Source organism: Podarcis melisellensis (genome assembly GCF_964234715.1).
Source record: "Podarcis melisellensis genome assembly, chromosome: 13".
In the NCBI taxonomy this organism is placed as follows: Eukaryota; Metazoa; Chordata; class Lepidosauria; order Squamata; family Lacertidae; genus Podarcis; species Podarcis melisellensis.
Window position 1 is genome coordinate 1,859,539 of NC_138545.1, and position 19,939 is coordinate 1,879,477.

General features: G+C 50.3%; 1 protein-coding gene across 3 annotated transcripts in view; it reads right to left on the bottom strand.

The window, feature by feature from the left end:
- Window positions 1-19,939, bottom strand: part of KIF1C (kinesin family member 1C) — a 55,712-nt gene that overhangs the window by 20,012 nt on the left and 15,761 nt on the right. For all 3 annotated transcript variants that reach the window (XM_081886724.1, XM_081886725.1, XM_081886726.1), the window contains 6 exons: window positions 10,349-10,493; window positions 4,770-4,846; window positions 3,595-3,774; window positions 2,532-2,597; window positions 2,237-2,415; window positions 735-846 (listed from right to left, as the gene is read on the bottom strand). In XM_081886724.1, coding sequence (XP_081742850.1) covers window positions 735-846; window positions 2,237-2,415; window positions 2,532-2,597; window positions 3,595-3,774; window positions 4,770-4,846; window positions 10,349-10,454 — 720 coding nt within the window. In that variant the 5' untranslated portion in view covers window positions 10,455-10,493. The remainder of the gene's footprint in view (window positions 1-734; window positions 847-2,236; window positions 2,416-2,531; window positions 2,598-3,594; window positions 3,775-4,769; window positions 4,847-10,348; window positions 10,494-19,939) is intronic.

The following is a 19,939-nucleotide window of genomic DNA, read 5'->3' on the forward strand; positions in this document are numbered from 1 at the left end:
GACCCTCTCTCATTTGATGATGATAATAATAATAATAATAATAATAATAATAATAATAATAATAATATATTATTTGTACCCCGCCCACCTGGCTGGGCTTCCCCAGCCACTCTGGGCGGCTTCCAACAAAGATTAAAAATACATTAAAATGTCACACATTAAAAACTTCCCTGAACAGGGCTGCCTTCAGATGTCTTCTAAAAGTCAGGTAGTTGTTTATTTCCTTGACATCTGGTGGGAGGGCGTTCCACAGGGAAGGCACCACCACCAAGAAGGCCCTGTGCCTGGTCCCTGTAACCTCACTTCTTGCAGGGAGGGAACCGCCAGAAGGCCCTCGGTGCTGGACCTCAGGTATACTGGGCCTTTGAGGCTGTTTAGGGCTTTCAAGGTCAGCACCAACACTTTGAATTGTGCTCGGAAACGTACTGGGAGCCAATGTAGAGGCTGATGGCTGCTTTAGCTGAGATTCCTGCATCACGGGGGGTTGGACTAGAGGACCTTCGGGGTCCCTTCCCACTCTAAGATTCTATGATTCTACACCACACGGCTGCCGCAGAGCTGAGAGAAATGGGGTCCTGGCCACGAAGCTGTAGTCAATGCACAGCTGTCAATGTGGCAGAAGAATGAACAGGAGCAGGCCGCCTGTCTGCTACTGGCAAGTAGCAGGAGTGCAGTTTGGCCATAGCCCTGAAGGCTCTGCCCCCTCCTGCCCCCCAAGGCTGCAGGCACCTCACCTTCTCTGTGTCGAGGTCTGTGAGTTCGTCGTGGCGGCGCTGGGTGAACACGATGGTGAAAACAGCATGGGAGCGGCTGCTGGTTTCGTTCATGTTGGTGGCTGCGACAGTCCTGGGAACGGGGAAGGATATTCAGGTGTGAGAGAGAGATAATAATAATAATAATAATAATAATAATAATAATAATAATAATAATAATAATAATAATAATAATTTTTTATTTATACCCCGCCCTCCCCAGCCAAGGCCGGGCTCAGAGCGGCTTACAAGATAGAGGACCTAGCATTTCCACCTTGGATGGTGGTTGACTCTCCTTCCTTGGAGGTTTCTAAGCAGAGGTAGGGTGGGATTCTGGAGCTGTGGTTTCTGCACTGCAGCAGGGGGTTGGGCTAGATGACCCTTGGGGATCCCATCCAACTTTACAGTTCTGAGTCCCTCCACCTAACCAGCCACAGACCCAGGCTCACCCCCTTCTCTTAGGTACCGTGTCACTTGAAATCTTCCTTTTGGTTCCAAAAGAAGCCAGGGAGATCTTGCTTCAGGGTCCCTCCGCTAAGCCCCATCTCCTCTCATAGCTAAGAGGGGAAAACCACAACTCCCTACATAAAAGGTCCAGCCATGGCCAATGCAGCACCAAGGCCACAAACCAGGTTCAGCCAATTCCATGGAGGAGGAGAGGGCTCTTGATGTCCACTAGCCAGGATGGCTTTGTCTCCGTGGTCCGAGGAAGCGAGCCTTCTGAATCCCAGTTGCTTGAAACCACAGGAGGGGAGAATGGCTCTTGCGTTCGAATCCTGCTTGTGGGTTTCCTGGCTGGTCACTGTGAGAACAGGGTGCTTGAGTAGATGGGGCCCCCCCTTTGGCCTGATCCAGGAGGCTCTCCTTGTGTCCTGGGGGCCCTGCTCATAAGAATAGCCTGCCGGGTCAGGCCGAAGGGGCCCATCAAGTTCAGCATCCTGCTCCCACAGTGGCCAACCTGAGGCCCAATATAGGAAACCAGCAAGCAGGATCTGAGCACAAGAGCACCTCTCTCTTCCTGCCATTTCCAGCAACTGGACTGTGGAGGCAGCACAGAACCATCCTGGCCAGTAGCCATCGATAGCCCCCTCGAATCTGTCTCCTTTCAAGCCATCCAAGTGGTTGGCCACTCCTGCCTCCTGTGGCAAGGAGTTCCACAGTTTGTGCTGCATAAAGAAGGACTTCGTTTTCACCCATCCTGAATCTCCCAACCTTCATGGGGTGTCCACCCAGTTCTAGTGTTGGGAGAGAGGCAGAAAAACTTTCTTCTGTCCGGTTTCTCCCATGCCAGGCATCGTTTTATAAACTTCCATCGTGTTGCTTCTCACTCGCCTATCCTCCGAACTGAAAAGTCCCAGGCGCTGCAACCTTTCCCCATAGGGCCGTCACTCCACCACCGCCCCCTGGATCATTCCGGTCGCCCTTTCACATCTGCACAATACCCTTTCCGTGGCGAGGCAGCTCCCTGGTCTACAGAGGCATACCTGGCTTTGTTGCCGCAGTCCATAAGGTCGGCAATGTCTTCGTAGGAGGTGACGGCCAGCTTGGAGAGGTCTTCGACGTAAGGGCCCATGATGGGGTGCTCCCGCACCCGGAGGTTCCCGCGGCTCTTGGGGTTGAGGAGGTCGCGCACGCGCTCGCAGTAGATTTCCATGTAGCTCACCTGGGGAAGCGGGCAAGGCGAGAGGGGCAGGCTGTGAAAGGGCGCAGGCGGCCAGCCGGGAAGGGCAGCGGAGACGAGGGGCACAGGGGTCGGGCGGGGAAGTGGGAAGGACTTACCTCCACGGAGTAGGAGAGGTTGGGGCATTTGTTCTCGTTCACTCGGGCAAAGAGGTCTTCGCAGAGCTGGAGGAGGGAAACAGAGGTGAGATGTCGTGATCAGGTGCGATTGCTATGAGGAATTATAGCAAATATGGAGTAAGCCATTTGGGCCAGCAATGAAAGCATTGCGATGACTGGGTTTAAGCCATTTTGATATGATTTCTGATCAATCCATGCCTCTGCATCCCTGTCCTATTTCTCTTGCTTGACAAGTCACGTACACAGGCCAGTTGATGTACCCTTCCTTGATTTTGTTAATCTTAAGGGCCAGGAAGAGAGTTCATAAGGAGATGGTAAATCCTGCCTCTCCTGTTTACTCCTGTTTATGACCTCTGAAGTTTCCTAAAAGCATTCCTCTTCATTTCCTCTTTCCCCCCCTCTGAACTGCACATGCATGCTCAAGTAGGAAATCAGATCTTTGTAGTTTTAACTTTAACTTTGCCCCACATGGGTTGTTTTTTAAATGATCAGAGGAAATCTGATTGGTTCTTACGAACACTGTGTAAAAAGTTCTTTTGTGAATAAAACGACCTTGGCCAAGGGGTGGACAGGATTATTATGATTGGCACCTCCTCCCAGAGTCTTGTGGGTCAAGCCTCTGTGTGTATTTTATCAGAGTCCAATCCTTCCTTGCTTTGGGAATGCTACAGTGAGACACCCCAGGGGGAACCACGGTTGGACGGGACCAGGCTTCAATTCAGCCGGGCAGAGGTGGCTGTTTGTTTCAGGGTACGGGTTAGTATTGTACACTGTGTATTTGCCGAAACTGTAGGGCGTAAACCAGCCTTGCTGCCTTGCCACTCATTTCAGGGGAGCGGAATGCAACTTATTTGGCTGAGTGGTAAGAACACTCAGCTGCCCCTTAGCTGTGATTTCTGCACTGCAGTGGATTAAACCAGATGACCCATTGGGTCCCTTCCAACCTACAATTCTGTGTTTCTATGCTATAACGGTCCTGGGGCTCCTGCACGCCATTCTGCCTCTCCCTCCAAGCCCCGGCCCCACAGACCCCAGGGCCCACCTGAGGGATGATGCCTTGCTGGTCCTTCTCCTGCTTGCCCATCATGGTGTAGGACTTGCCGCCGCCCGTCTGCCCGTAGGCGAAGATGCAGACGTTGTAGCCCTCGAAAGAGTGCAGGAGCATCTCCTCCCCGATGTCCTTGTAGACCTGCCTCTGGGAAGCAAAGTTGGGGTCCTCCTCCTGGAAGGGAAAAGGAAAAGCCAGCACTGCACCGAGTGCAACACCTTAGAAAAACGGGGGAACGAGGCATCAACACACAAAACCTTCTCAAGAACTAGAACAGAATCTGGCAGCCGCGGCCCTTAAAATCTGTTTCCAGGTTTTTTGGGGAGGGGAAACTCATTGAAATCTCCACAGAGATGGCATCAGACCTCTTTGCAAATGCCAGAAATGTTTTCTTCTGTATCACCTAATCGTTGGAGGGGTTGCAATAAACTTGGTGCATGTTATCATTTATGGTGGGGATGCTGGCTGGAGCGAGGTTTTGGGGATTCGACAAGAACAATAAATATTACTAAGGAAACTATTGTCTGTTGCCCAAAATTAATAATGCCACTGAACATTTTGGATGATAGCAATGTAGATATGTTGTCAAAAGAATTGGTCTTATGCAGTACATGAAATACGGAAAACAACCCCAAATCTTACACTTGGACATTACAAAGGAGATAATGCATAATTTGAGATTTCAACAAGGTCTACAACTCCTGACACTTTTTATATGGTTTGGCATTCCTTTATGACATATGCAGTGGAACCATCATTTTCAAGACAACCTTCATTGCAGGTCTGCCATATTGGAACTAAACTTGATGATATGAGAACGCTGGTAGTCTTTCCTTGGACTTGGTTATAACCAAGAAAACTCCCCCCCCCCCAAGGCTTGCACCAGGCTCAAGGAGCTACAACCACCAATGCCACCTTCTTCCTGGCCCCCAATCCCAAGGGGTTGGCGCCGTCCTCAGCCAGTCTCCCCAAAGTTCTGCACTACAACTCCCATCATACCCTACCCAGTACAGCCTTATGGTGCTGGTGGGACTTGCAGTCCGGAACACCCAGTTGGCACCTGGTTGCGGAAGGCCAGCTTAGGTTTCAACCTCATTCTGCCAATTCGCCATCAGCAATAGTTCCGCACCCGGTCCTCATCCCACCTGCCCCCCTCCTAAGAAACTCACCGAGGTGTGAGACCAGTAGGAGTAGTCAAAGGTGAAATTCTTGAGGCCATCTTTTGCCTGTTTGGGGTTGGCGATACCTGCGGGGAAAGAAGGATTTAAGAGTCGGGCGTTTCCCAAAGAGCCAGACTTTAGGGCAGGGGTCAGCAAACTTTTTCAGCAGGGGGCCAGGTCCACTGCTCCTCAGACCTTGCGGGGGACCGGACTGTATTTTTTTTGGGGGGGGATGAATGAATTCCTATGCACCACAAATAACCCAGGGGTGTATTTTAAATAAAAGGACACATTCTACTCATGTAAAAACACGCTGATTCTCGACCATCCGCGGACCAGATTTAGAAGGCGATTGGGCCACATCTGGCCCCCGGGCCTTAGTTAGCCTACCCTTGCTTTAGGGATTTGGTACTGCTGAGGTCAGGTGGCTTAGCTGGGATTCCTGTACTGCAGGGTGGGGTTGGACCAGGAGACAATGGCGTAGGAAGTGGGGGTGTGGTGGGTGCAGGCTGCCCCAGGTGTCATCACTGAGGGGGGTGACAAAATGGAAAAAAATATGTATTTTTAAAATAGAATTTAAAAAATTGGCTCACGACCCTTTTTTTAAAAAAATACAACTCCCACACCCACCTTCCTATGCCATTGGTAGCTAGATGAGGCGGGGGGCACTGGGTGCCACACCGCAGAGCCTGCAATGTGCCTGAGCCACGCATCTCTCCAGAGGGGGAGGCGGCGGGCAGACTGCCTGCAAGCTCCACACTTTTTCGAGCAGCACGGGGCTTGCATCTGCCCACCGCCTCAGCCATCCTACAGCTGAGTGGAAGACTCCACGCAATGCGCCCTGCCTTAGCTTGCCTCGCCCCCGACTGCAGGACGCGCATGCTGAACTGGGCACCTGAGTGGCTAGCTACACCGCTGCCAGGAGACCCTAGGGGTCCCTTCCAACATTATATATTCTCTGGCTTAATTGCCCTTCTTTTCCCTGTGGACCTGGAGGGTGCAAGAGGTTAAGTAAGTGGGGAGACGCCGCTAATATTGATGGCTGCAACTGTAATTTTGCAGGGGGTCAGGCCAGGTGACCCTCTGAATCCCTTCCATCTCTGCAGCTTTTTATCACCTCTGCTGGGTCGCAGAAAACAGCGCTCTTGCCTCAGAGGTTGGATGGATGCCCAGAGCAATTCAGCCTGCAAGCTACCTTGTAGGGTTGTTTGGGGGATTAGAGGGGGAGAGAGAACCACGAGTGTCGTCTTAAGAGCATATGAGCCTAGCTGCTGGCTCAGGCCTCTAGACCAACATCCTGGAAACTCGGAAGCAGGATCCGAGCGGAAGAGCAACTCTCCCCTCCTGCCTTTTCCAGCAGCTGGTGTCCGGAAGCATCGGTGCCTCCAATTGTGTAGGCAGAGCACAACCACCCTGTCTGCGAGCCATCAATAGCCCTCTCCTCCTCCGTGAATTTGTCCAGTCCTCTTTTAAAGCCTCTAATCTTGAGTTCCTTGGAGCAAAGGCAGGTTATAAATAATACAAAATAAAAATAATAAAACACTACAAGGCCTCTCCTCTCTCTGGTATTTGGGTTTGGTGGTTGGCCTTTAAGGAATGGAGGTTTGTCCCTGAGTATAATAACAGAGTAACAGAGTTCATGGGGACCCTCAAAGGCTATCCAGTCGAACCGCCTGCAGTGCAGCAACCACGGGGCCTCTGGAGTCTGCCTGCCTCCTCAGCTGCCCTACAGCTGGGGAGAGGCAGCAGGTGGACCATTTGGGCAGCGCAGAGCCTGCACACGCCCATACCACCGTGTTTCTCCCAGGAGAGATGCGTGGCTCGGGCGCGCTGCAGGCCCCACGGTGAGTGCCGCCCAGCATTTTGCCACCCCCCTCAGTGGTGACACCTGGGGCGTACCACCCACATGGCACCCTCTTCCTCCGCCCCTGGGCAGGACAGGGCGAAAAGCACCAGGGAGCAAACACAGTCAACGTCTCCCCTCCCCTGCATTCAATGTGCGTTCTAGGAACAGCGATGCGCTCCCCTCCTTGGAAAGCCAGCCCAGTGGCATTACTCAGCCTCAGCTCTTGGAAAAACATTCCCTGCATAACTCAAATAGCTGCGGCTTTGAAGTTGCCCTCTCAGCACCCCACGGGTAATGCGTTTGGGGAAAGGGGAATGGCTTCCTCTGTGGGAAACCCGGATGCCCCTGCGACCCACCCCATGGCCACCAACACCTCTTCCTCCTCCAGCAGGTACCCCCTGCACAAGGGCCCCTCAGCTGTCCCGGGGCTAAATATAGACGGGGGTCAAGCAGCTGGTGGGGAAGCCTGGCAGGCACAGCGACAAACGCCAAGGCCAGGGAGAGAGATCAGGCTGGGGCACAGAGATCAGGACAAGGTCCTCTTGGGGTCAGCATCTTCTTCCTCCAGTAGAGGAAGACTGGGAGTGGCTGCCAGGACCACCTAACACCGGTCCTGAGAGATCTGCATTGGCTTCCAGTACATTTCCGAGCACAATAAGTGTTGGTGCTGACCTTTCAAGCCCTAAACGGCCTCAGCCCAGTATACCAGAAGGAGAGCCTCCACCCCCATCGTTCTGCCCGGACACTGAGGTCCAGCTCCGAGGGCCTGCTGGCGGTTCCTTCATTGTGAGAAGTGAGGTTATAGGGAACCAGGCGGAGGGCCTTCCCGCTGGTGGCCCCCGCCCTGTGGAACGCCCTCCCTTCAGATGTCAAGAAAATAAGCAGCTATCTTATTTTTAAAAGACATCTGAAGGCAGCCCTGTTCAGGGAAGTTTTTAATATTTAATGCTGTATTGTTTTTAACACCCGATTGGGAGCCGCCCAGAGTGGCTGGGGAAACTCAGCCAGATGGGCGGGGTATGTATAAATAAATAAATAAATAAATAAATAGAGAAGGACACATAGAGTTGGAAGGGACCCCTGAGGGTCATCTAGTCCAACCCCCTGCAGTGCAGGAATCTTTTGCCCGACATGTGGCTTGAACCCATGGCTCTGAGAGTCTCACGCTCTACCGACTGAGCTGTGTACTTGGAGGGACTCCCCTATGAGGAACGGTGCAAGGGGCTTTGTGCTATAGGGGAAAGGTGAGTCAGAGGCAACATCGGCTACTTTAAAATGAGGCTGCATTTTAAATTGCATTTTAACCTGTATTTTTAACCTGTATTTTAACTGGGGGTTTTTCTCCCCTCTCTTTCCCCCCTATTACGTTTTTACTGTGATTTTATTGGTGTTAGCTGCTCTGAGCCCGGCTCTGGCCGGGGTATAAATAAAATTTATTATTTTATTATTTATTAACATGATGGAAGTTTGTAAAATTATCCACAGCTAGGAAAACGTAGATAGAGAAAAGTTTTTCTCCCGCTCTCTGTCTCTCATAAAACTGGAACTGGTGGACATGCAGTGAATGTTGGGAGATTCAGGACGGATAAAAGGCACACAGCGGAAAGCTGAACTGTGGAACTCCCTCCCACAGGGGGCAACGATGGCCACGAACCTGGATGGCTTTAAAAGACGATTAGAGGAACGCACGGGGACGAGAGGGCTATCCCTGGCTCCTAGCCACAATGGCTAGGCTCTGCCTTCGCAGTTGGAGGCAGCGATGCTTCTGAACTCCAGTTTCTGGAAACCACAGGAAGGGAGAAAGCGCTCTGGGGCACGGACTGTGCCTGCGGCTTCCCCACTGAGTCATCTGAGAGAACAGGAGGCTGGACTAGGTGGGCCACTGGAACGTGAGAAAGTTCCTTTGCGTGGCCTTTCTCGTGGCTTTTAGTGATTCAAAAACGGCAAAGCAGCCAGTCCTTTCCGTTTTGTAGGCTTCGAAGGGGCTGTTTGCACAAGGACAGGATGGCAAGAGGGTCTGGCGTGTCCGCAAAGCCCACTCCCCACCCCTCTCCCAGCCACCACCAGGCGACAGGATTAATTCAACTTAAATGAGCCCCAAAAGAGGTTTATCCAGCCTGTTTTTATAAGCCCAGGGCTTGTTGACTTGCTCAGTCAGCCAGAATCACACACAATTCTTCTTCCCATATAACCCTTTTTTTTAAAAACAAAACAAAACACGTACAACTTTCTCGTCCACTTCCTTTCACCGGCAGCGGAGAGGACAGTTGTTTATCATCGGAAAGACTCCTTGGAAGAGGTTTTGTAAGATGTTTCAAAGGCTTAATAAAATTAGCAAATGCAAGGTCCCCGTCCCCAGACACCGCCTTAAGAAAATGACTCCCTCTCATGTGATTTTTATTCTACCCCCCCTTCCTGATCCGTTGCAAAATTTTTCCAAACTGGGCTTTGTTTTGCGTAAAGTTACAGAGCAGGAAAAGTGGGCTGGTTGGATGTGGGGCGGGGGAGAGAAAAGACTAGCCAAATCCCCCCCCCCATTAAAAAAAAGCCTTTTGAGGCTGGAGGTGTCCCAGAAGAACTCAGGAAGCTTGGTACAGGCAGCTCTTGGCAATTAATGCTTTGCCCTGATTAACTGATTTAATTAAGCCAGGCCATGTGACAGGCATTACAGGTGACATTCTGGGGAGATTTAATTAAAGTGAGCAGCAACTCAAAACAGCAGCAGGCAGCTTAGACTCAATCATAGAATCATAGAGTTGGAAGAGACCCCAAGGGCCATGGAGTCCAACCCCCTGCCAAGCAGGAAACCCCATCAGAGCACTCCTGACATATGGTTGTCAAGCCTCTGCTTCAAGACCTCCAAAGAAGGAGACTCCACCACACTCCTTGTTCAGAGGGAAGCCCACGGATGGAGGCTCAAAGCTCCTGATCAAATAGGAACCGCAGAGTTGTAAGGGACCCCCAAAGGTCATCCGGCCCAAACCCCAGTAATGCAGGAGTCACAGTTAAATTATCCCTAATAGGTCACCTGACCTTGGCAGTACCAAATTTCTATAGGAGGAGGGATGGGTTTAAAGTGCAAAAAAACAAACAAAAAACCCCACTCCTCACCCCCCCCTTTGTTGCCTCCTGGGGAAGAAAGGGAAGCACCCGCCTTTTTCCTGGGGAGCAAAGGCAGGGAATGAGCCCAAGTCCCCAATGGCATTTCCAGGTAGGGCCATGAGAACTCCCTGGCTCTGAAAGCCCAGAAGGTTGCTGCCAGCCAGTGTTGCCAGTACTGAGCTTGGTGGGTCAAAAGTCTGGCTCCATGTTAAGGATGTAGGAGGCTTCCTCGTTTTTCAACAGCTTCTTCGCATAACGTGGCTGCAACCCCAATGATCTGGGTGCTTTTTGGTGAGATCCAAACTATCGCGTTTTTTAAAGTTATTATTTCACAAAATTATTACGCCGCTGGATAGCAGAGACTGAAACAACAGCAATTATCAGTAAAAGCAACATTAAAAAACAACAACAAATCAATAAACTAAAAACAGATGAAAACATACACGATCCACATTCAGGACAGGTTTATCTAAATAAAAATGTTTTCAGCAGGCACCAAAAAGAGTACAGCGAAGGTGCCTGCTTGCCGTCCATTGGCAGGGAGTTCCAAAGTACAGGTGATGCCACACTAAAAAATCGATTAGGCTCAAAGACAGCTGGACATACATACACACACACACACCCCAACAAAGCCACTTACAGGTTGTTTTCCCCTGCATCTGAATGATACATTTGGCATCCCGGCTGATTTCGCGGGCGTTGAATGGCCGGACCCGGACAGCCACTTTGACGGAAGCGCCGGCCATTTTGGGTCAAATTTGGCTGCAGCTCACAGGTGGGATTACCTGTAAAAGCAGGGAGGGGGGCGGAGGGGGAGAGAGAGAAAGCAAAACACACTTTTTAAATTTTTGTCACTTTTCATCCAAAGTTATTTTGGTGGGTGGGTATAGACACACATCCTGTATCAAGAGCCACAAAGGAAATTTGCACTGACTAGGGATGAATGATCACACGCTGTCCCTTTTGTAGGTAAAGGTAAAGGGACCCCTGACCATTAGGTCCAGTCATGACAGACTCTGGGGTTGCGGCGCTCATCTCGCTTTACTGGCCGAGGGAGCCGGCGTACAGCTTCCGGGTCACGTGGCCAGCAGGACTAAGCCGCTTCTGGCAAACCAGAGCAGCGCACGGAAACGCCGTTTACCTTCCCGCTGGAGTGGTACCTATTTATCTACTTGCACTTTGACGTGCTTTCGAACTGCTAGGTTGGCAGGAGCAGGGACCGAGCAACGGGAGCTCACCCCGTTGCGGGGATTCGAACCGCCGACCTTCCGATCGGCAAGCCCTAGGCTCTGTGGTTTAACCCACAGCGCCACCCGTGTCGCCTTTTGTAGGTATTCACTGATAAACTCCATTCTGTCCGGATTAAGATGGCCCATCTTCACATAAGTTTAACATCAAGGCTGGTTGGGGGTGGAGGAGTGTGCATTCTGCAAGATGTTTAAAGTTGTCCAAATTATAGTCACCAGTGAATCTCCTTGCGTTTATAAAGACACAAGAAGCGAAGAAGAGCATGCTGGATCAGGCCAAAGGGGGCCCATCTTAGCCTGGCATCCTGTTCTCACAGGGGCCAACCGAGCGCAAGAACATTTTCTCTCCTGCAGCTTCCAGCAACTGGAATTTAGAAGCGTCGCTGCCTCCAACTGTGGATGTCAGAGCAAAGCCATTGTGGCTAGTAGCCTTCAATAGCCTTATTTTCCTCTATGAATATGTCTAATCCTGCTCTGAATCCAGCCAAGTTGGTGGTCATTGCCACCTGCTGCAGGAGGGAGTTCCACAGTGTAGCTATACAAGCGCACACCTTGCAGCTCTCCAGGAATTACATTTCCAAGGTGCACAGGAAATGTACCAAACGGTTGAAAAGCTCCAGGTGATTATAATTATACTGAGTGCCAGGCACCTTCAAAGAGAGGGAGAAGGACAGCACCGACTCTCCACCCCGCAAGCAAAACCTTGGAGCTGTTGCCAAGAAAAAAATCACCACCGCCCTTGGATCCAAGGCAGAGACTCAGGCAGGCAGGCGTCTCGGCGAGACAGGTGAGCTTGTTTTAATGGGCTTTTAAGGCATAATAGCCTCCCAAAGTATGGGACGCGGGTGGCGCTGTGGGTTAAACCACTGAGCCTCTTGGGCTTGCCAATCAGAAGGCTGGCGGTTCGAATCCCCGCGACGGGGTGAGCTCCCGTTGCTCGGTCCCAGATCCTGCCAACCTAGCAGCCTGAAAGCACGTCAAAGTGCAAGTAGATAAAGAGGTACCACTCCGGCGGGAAGGTAAATGGCATTTCCATGCGCTGCTCTGGTTCGCCAGAAGCGGCTTAGTCATGCTGGCCACACGACCCGGAAGCTGTACGCCGGCTCCCTCGGCCAATAAAGCGAGATGAGTGCCGCAACCCCAGAGTCGGCCACGACTGGACCTAATGGTCAGGGGTCCCTTTACCTTTACCTAGCCTCCCAAAGTAGTTTACATCCACATGAAACCCAACAACAAAATCAGATTAAAATACCCCAATTCCATGCCAAGCGTAACAAACGAACAAAAAAATAACCTATTCAGCTCTGAAGAACACAGTCTGACGTCCTAGATCAGTCCTCTAGATTAAGCCGAAATTTGAGGTTACCTTTAAGGCCCATTAAAAATTAGGATGAGGCCCTGGAACAGAGATCTGTAATTGGCACGGGGGGGGGGGGCACGACCACTGAGGAGGTCCCACATGCAGTGTTAGAAGCTCAGATATATAAACTAGGCGCCAAATGGCTCCTTAAGCCAGAGTTACAGTCGCTGAAACAGAATGCCTAGTTGCCATTTGGGGGCCAAACAGCTCCCAAGTTGTATTTGTCAATATGACTTTTCCTTTCTTGAAACTCGTTCTGACTGTGCAGGTAAAAGATAGAATTCGACAGAACGTGTTGCTAGAGTGTGAGAACAGGCAAGATCCAAGGATCGCCAGGCAAGCAGCTCCAGGTGATGGAGATGTCAGGCGCCATCTGGGCATCTTCACCTGGTCACAGGTGGACAATAGCCAGGTGCAAAAAGCACCTGGTGGATTTCGAATGCTGCCCATAAGCCTAATTGTTCTTACATGTGGGTCTCCGGCAGCCAATCTGACACAAGCCCCCCGTCGCCCCCAAAAGACACCCCTTCCTGTGTCAGATAGAGAGGAGTTCTGGCTTGTGGGTACCCGGAAGCGAGGCAATGGCTGCTTCTACACACCTATAAAAAACGCTCTAAAAAACCTGTTTTATAATAATAATAATAATAATAATAATAATAATAATAATAATAATTTATTATTTGTACCTCGCCCATCTGGCTGGGTCTCCCCAGCCACTCTGAGCAGCTTCCAACAAAGATGAAAGATACACTACAATGTCACATATTAAAAACTTCCCTGAACAGGGCTGCCTTCAGATGTCTTCTGAATGTCAGGTAGATGTTTATCGCTTTGACATCTGATGGGAGGGCGTTACACAGGGCGGGCGCCACCACCGAGAAGGCCCTCTGCCTGGTTCCCTGTAGCCTCGCTTCTCGCAGGGAGGGAACCACCAGAAGGCCCTTGGAGCTGGACCTCAGTGTCTGGGCTGGACGATGGGGGTGGAGACGCTCCTTCAGGTATACTGGGCCTTTGAGGCCGTTTAGGGCTTTAAAGGTCAGCACCAACACTTTGAATTGTGCTTGGAAACGTACTGGGAGCCAATGTAGGTCTTTCAAGACCGGTGTTATATGGTCTCGGCGGCCGCTCCCAGTCACCAGTCTAGCTGCCGCATTCTGGATTAGTTGTAGTTTTAAAGCTCACAATGGAACATTTCAAAGTTCCAATTTTAGCTCTACAGCACCATTGGTTTCACAGTGTTATAACACATTTATAACTTTTTCTTCATCTACTAATGTAGCTGAGTCCAGTATCACTCTGGATGTGCTCAAAAGCAATCTTTCTGTTGCACTACAAGCTGTCATTAAAACAGGTTCCACGAATGAGCTGCAGAGGATTAAATTAAATGTTTGCCTGCCATCTGAAAACCAAAACATTGAGTCATAGCTGTCCAGCAGCATGGTAATCATAGCTTGGGCCAGGATGCATCATGCGCAATGCATGTGCGCAGGTGTGCTTCTCCAAAACAGTCTCTAGGGCCCACCCCATTCCTGTGATTGCAATCTGTTTTAGCTGCTTTAAATTGTGACATTTGGATTGTTTTGACATTTAAGCTCTCCTGCTGGTGAAGGATAGGGGTTAATGAATGATGATAATGATAATGATTATTATAATAATATGTACACTTTTATATACCTTAACATTCCTCCCTCCACAAGGTTTATTTAACTTTTAACATTTTAATTGCCGCAAATTGTTCAAACCTACCCAAATAATTCCATATCTTCTCAAACCAATCCTCCTCTTTCTTATAATATTATTCAGGTCTTTTCCTCCACTGGTTCACCCCTTCCTCTTCTGCACTTTTCCAATAACTCGCTATAACCTGTCTGGCTGCAGTCACCATCAATTTTACCCATTTATATTCCTCTTTTGTTTTTAACTTGGTGCTACTCAGACTAATAAGAACCATTAATTTAGATATTCCCACCTTCCTACCCACAATTCCCGATATTTCTATACCAATCTCTTTCCAAAATTCATTAACTAACAGACAATCCCACCACATATGACTGTACGTTCCCATCACTCCACATTTCCTCCAACAATTCTTACTTCCAGATTTTGTAATATGATATAACCTTACAGGTGTATAATACCATTTTTGTACCAACTTCAACCCTTCTTCCTGGAGGTGGCAACAAAGGGTGGTTGCCTAATATTCTTTCCCATTCTTCATCTAAAATCTGTTCCTGAATTTCTAACTTCCAATAATATTCTTTCAAACTTTCCTTTGGTGATTTCCCCTTATCTAATAACACCTTATACAATTTTGAAACTATGTTGGCCCTATCTGTCCTAGGACAGATAGGATCATAGCCTTATACTTAAAAGTAAAGGGACACCTGACCATTAGGTCCAGTTCTGGCCGACTCTGGGGTTGCGGCGCTCATCTCGCTTTATTGGCCTAGGGAGCTGGTGTACAGCTTCCGGGTCATGTGGCCAGCAGGACTAAGCCGCTTCTGGCGAACCAGAGCAGCGCACGGAAACGCCGTTTACCTTCCTGCCAGAGTGGTACCTATTTATCTACTTGCACTTTGACGTGCTTTCGAACTGCTAGGTTGTCAGGAGCAGGGACTGAGCAACGGGAGCTCACCCTGTTGTGGGGATTCGAACCGCCAACCTTCTGATTGGCAAGTCGTGGCTCTGTGGTTTAACCCACAGCGCCACCCGCGTCCTAGCCTTATACTTAATCCTCTCTTAAAGCCATCCAAGTTAGTGGTCTTCACTGCCTCCTGCAGGTGGGAGTTCCATAGTTTAACTAGGCTCTGCATAGAGAAGGATTTTCTGCTACCTGTCCTGAATCTTCCAAGATTTGGCTTTATTAGAATTCTCATGTTGTGAGAGACTGGGTGGCAGGGAGGTGGGACATTTCTCTACTGACTTAATTCTATAAACTATGTCGCCTCTTCTCCCCAAAGCAGTCGGGGACATTTGTGGCGTCTGCAAAAACAGGCTCAACGTCACATTTCCAAAAGATCAATTAGTCTAAAAATCAGGAGCAACATCTTCAAAAGATCAGGTTACTGGAGGGGGAAGGTGGCCTACAGCAAGACATCAGAGCTGCTGATTTTAATCTGCCAATCGCAGCCGGAGCTCTTAAGCAGGGCAAATCCAGGGATGTTTGGGTTGGGACATTCTGCACATTCAACACAAAGGAAGCAGAGAATTAAGTCCCGAGCGCACAAGGCAGCAGCGTTTGAAGGCTCCCAGCTGCCACAACCACCGTCGCAAAAAAAAGAAAAAGAAGAGAAGCAGGCTTCCAGCCCTTAAAGCTGTGAGGACACATTTGAACTTGGGCACACTTTGCGAAATTTAAAGGAATGGGAGGCAGGAATGGTGTTTCAACGAATGAAACAATCGTTGAGACGGCTAGAGCGCCGGTGGCGGAAAACTCATTCTGAATCAGACCGGACACGGGTTAGAGCTCAACGTCGAGCCTACCAAGTGGCAATGGCGACGGCGAAGAGGGCCTTCTTCGCCGCCTCCATTGCATCTGCAGAAAACAGCAGCAGGAGACTTTTTCAGGTGGTTCGCAATCTATCAGAACCACCTGTACCACCGGGGCCTGGTAGGGACCCCAAGATCTCCTGCAATGCTTTTGCAAAGTTTTTTGCAGATAAAATCGCTCAGATTCAGAAGGAGGTAGACTCCACCGTGGGAGCAGGGCCAGGGCGGGAGAGTGCTAGAGTTCTGTCTGGTCCTGTTACATGGGATCAATTCCAATCTGTTACCTCCGAGGATGTGGACAGGCTGCTTGGACGAGTGAAACCGACCACCTGTCTCCTTGATCCTTGCCCATCCTGGCTGATAAAAGCGAGCCGGGAAGGGCTGGGCGATGGGCTCTGCGGGGTGGTGAATGCTTCCCTCTGTGAGGGAGCCTTCCCAGACCCGCTGAAAGAGGCGGTCATTAAACCGCTTCTTAAAAAAACATCTTTAGACCCGACCAATTTGGCCAACTATCGCCCAGTCTCAAATCTGCCATTCTTGGGCAAGGTGATTGAGCGGGTGGTTGCTGAACAACTCCAAGCACGCCTGGAGGAAACGGACCATTTGGATCCCTTCCAATCGGGATTCAGGCCTCACCATGGGACTGAAACTGCCTTGGTCGCGCTGGTTGATGATCTCCGGCGGGCTAGGGACAAAGGTGAGAGCTGTTTCCTAGTTCTGCTGGATCTCTCAGCGGCCTTTGACACCATCGACCATAACATCCTTCTGGACCGTCTAGAGGGGCTGGGAGCTGGGGGCACTGTCATACAGTGGTTCCGCTCCTTCCTCCTGGGCCGTGTCCAGAAGGTGGTGGTGGGGGGTGAGTGTTCAGACCCCTGGGCTCTCACTTGTGGGGTGCCTCAGGGTTCTGTCCTCTCCCCCATGCTTTTTAATATCTATATGAAGCCGCTGGGAGAGATCATCAGGGGGTTTGGACTGGGTGTTCATCAGTATGCAGATGACACCCAGCTCTACCTCTCCTTTAAATCAGAACCAGTGAAGGCGGTGAAGGTCCTGTGTGAGTGCCTGGAGGCGGTTGGAGGTTGGATGGCGGCTAACAGATTGAGGTTGAATCCTGACAAGACAGAAGTACTGTTTTTGGGGGACAGGAGGCGGGCAGGTGTGGAGGATTCCCTGGTCCTGAATGGGGTAACTGTGCCCCTGAAGGACCAGGTGCGCAGCCTGGGAGTCATTTTGGACTCACAGCTGTCCATGGAGGCGCAGATTAACTCTGTGTCCAGGGCAGCTGTCTACCAGCTCCACCTGGTACGCAGGCTTAGACCCTACCTCCCCGCAGACTGTCTCGCCAGAGTGGTGCATGCTCTAGTTATCTCCCGCTTGGACTACTGCAATGCACTCTACGTGGGGCTACCTTTGAAGGTGACCCGGAAACTGCAACTAATCCAGAATGCGGCAGCTAGACTGGTAACTGGGAGTGGCCGCCAGGACCACATAACACCGGTTCTGAGAGATCTGCATTGGCTCCCAGTACGTTTCCGAGCACAATTCAAAGTGTTGGTGCTGACCTTTAAAGCCCTAAACGGACTCGGTCCTGTATACCTGAAGGAGCGTCTCCACCCCCATCGTTCAGCCCGGACACTGAGATCCAGCGCCGAGGGCCTTCTGGCGGTTCCCTCATTGCGAGAAGTGAGGTTACAGGGAACCAGGCAGAGGGCCTTCTCGGTAGTGGCGCCCGCCCTGTGGAACGCCCTCCCATCAGATGTCAAAGAGATAAAGAATTACCTGACGTTCAGAAGACATCTTAAGGCAGCCCTGTTTAGGGATGTTTTTAATATGTAACGCTGTATTGTTTTTAATACTGATTGGGAGCCGCCCAGAGTGGCTGGGGAAACTCAGCCAGATGGGCGGGGTATAAATAATAAATTATTATTATTATTATTATTTAGCAGGATTCCCAGACGCCAGGCAGTATTCTGCCTAAAACTCTGTCCCTCTGCTGGACCAAACAAATACAGAATACGAGTAAATGTGAAAATTTGCATGGAATCATAGAGTAGGAAGGTACCACAGAGGGCTACCCAACCTCTTCCACAGTCCAGCAGCTTTTTACTGCCAGAAAGGTCTTCCTATTGCTGACGTTATGAAACATACAGCTGCTAAAAATAACACAGCATCTAGAGCTGTTAAAAAGGACACAGCGCTCCTCCAAAAGTGAGGGGAGAAAACACAGCCGTCGTCGTAGCCGCTGGTAGCCCAAGCATCCTGGAAAGAGAAGGAGCCGGCTGCGATTTCAGCCTCCAAGGATGCAGGGTCGGCAAAAAGGCTTTACTGCCGGTGCCTCGAGCTCTCAGACAACTTTGCGGCATTCTTAACAGCAGCGGTTTTCACCGTTCGAAAGCCACAAGGCGGGTCTGCGCCACTTAAGCAAAACCACAGAATTTGCATGATGTAGAAAAGGAGGATATCTGGGAGAGAACATGTGCAAGTCTCTAGGCCCCTTCTGCTTCCGCCCCACATCTGCGTTTCCAAGCTGGGATTCCAGGGGGCAATTTTATGTCATATTCTGACTTTAAAATACAGAGGCGGACTTTTCCAAGGGCTTCTAGATGTTAGAAAAAGGCAGGTGTTGGGTGACACCTGAGCAGAGCTCACCCTTTTCCTTCCTCCACCATCAGGCACTACAGTAAGTACAAGGGCCACACACCCCACTGACTCTTCTTTCACCCTCCCTACCCCAGCAATGAATCATAGAAGTCTAGAGTTGGAAGAGACCTTCAGAATCATCTAGTCTAGCGGTTCTCGACCTGTGGGTCCCCAGATGTTGTTGGACTACAACTCCCATCACCCCTGACCGCTGGCTAGGAATGATGGGAGTTGTAGTCCAACAACATCTGGGGACCCACAGGTTGAGTCAGCCCTTATTGCTTCCACAGGTGTGTGTTATAAGCAGAAGAGATGGTTTGGGACTCAGATGGGACCCACCATCGCTCCATTTTGATCAATTTGACAGTAAACACAAACAAACAAACAAAACCTTCCCGCGGTCTTCAAAAAGATAAAACAATAAAATTATCGGTAAGTAAAATCAGCAGCGATAGCAACGATAAAGTCTAAGAACAGATTAAAACTCGCATCAGCTTTCTAAACACCTGAGCAGGCTTGTCTAGCCAAAAATGTTTTTAGCAGGTGCCCAAAAGAGTACAGTGATGCCAACAGGCAGGGAGTTCCAAAGTGTAGGTGGCCGCAGACTGAAATATCTAGTTCTCTTATGTGGAAGGGGTATATTGTGCCTGTTCTGCCGATGGAAGCAGTGGAGTGAACATCTCCTGAAGCCATTTCACAAATCATTTTTTGAAGCCTCCCCAAGCATGGGATGCTATTGCAGGAAGCCCAAAGCTGGCAGCCGCAGACCCCCCCAAAGCCAGGGAACCAAGCTCTCATCTTTAACAGCCAAACCTAGGGGGGAAGAGTCCTGCTGGATCAGGAGGAGAACTCAGCTAGTTTGACACCAGCGGACTACAGTGGACAGTAGCTGCTGAACCAGCTGCATTTGGTTAAAGGTACTTCCAGCCCCGGAGGGTACCCGAGTCTCCAGGGACACAGCTAGATCCAGACCCCCCCCCCCGAAACTGCAAACCTGCTCCTTCAACGGGAGGGCAACCCCTTCCAGGGTCAGCAACTGATTTCTCGGACACAGGAGCTAGTCACCCACAGCGCCCCCATCTTGACAGAATTCAAGATCAGCCTTTTGCAAACCTGGCTCCCTCCAGGTGTTCTGGACTACGATTCCCATCGGCTGCGCTTGGCTGGAGGCTGATGGGAACTGTAGTCCGAAACATCTGGGCGGGGCCCACCAGGCTGGCAAAAGGCTGATCTGGAAAAATACCTGGGAACTACGCTTGAAGGACTTGTTGTGAGTCTGGGCTGGGCCTGGGTGCTGAGTCACGGCAGATAAAAACATGTAGGTTTCCCAACCACCCTGCTCTCTTCTCTCTCTCACACACATGCACACCTGTTTATAGCTGTCATTTGAGGTTAGAGGAGCACAAGTTTTCCTTTCCCAATAGCAAGCCGCCAACACGCAGGCAGCGGCGAAACTGAAAGCTGGGAAAAGGTACCGTATTTTTTGCTCCAT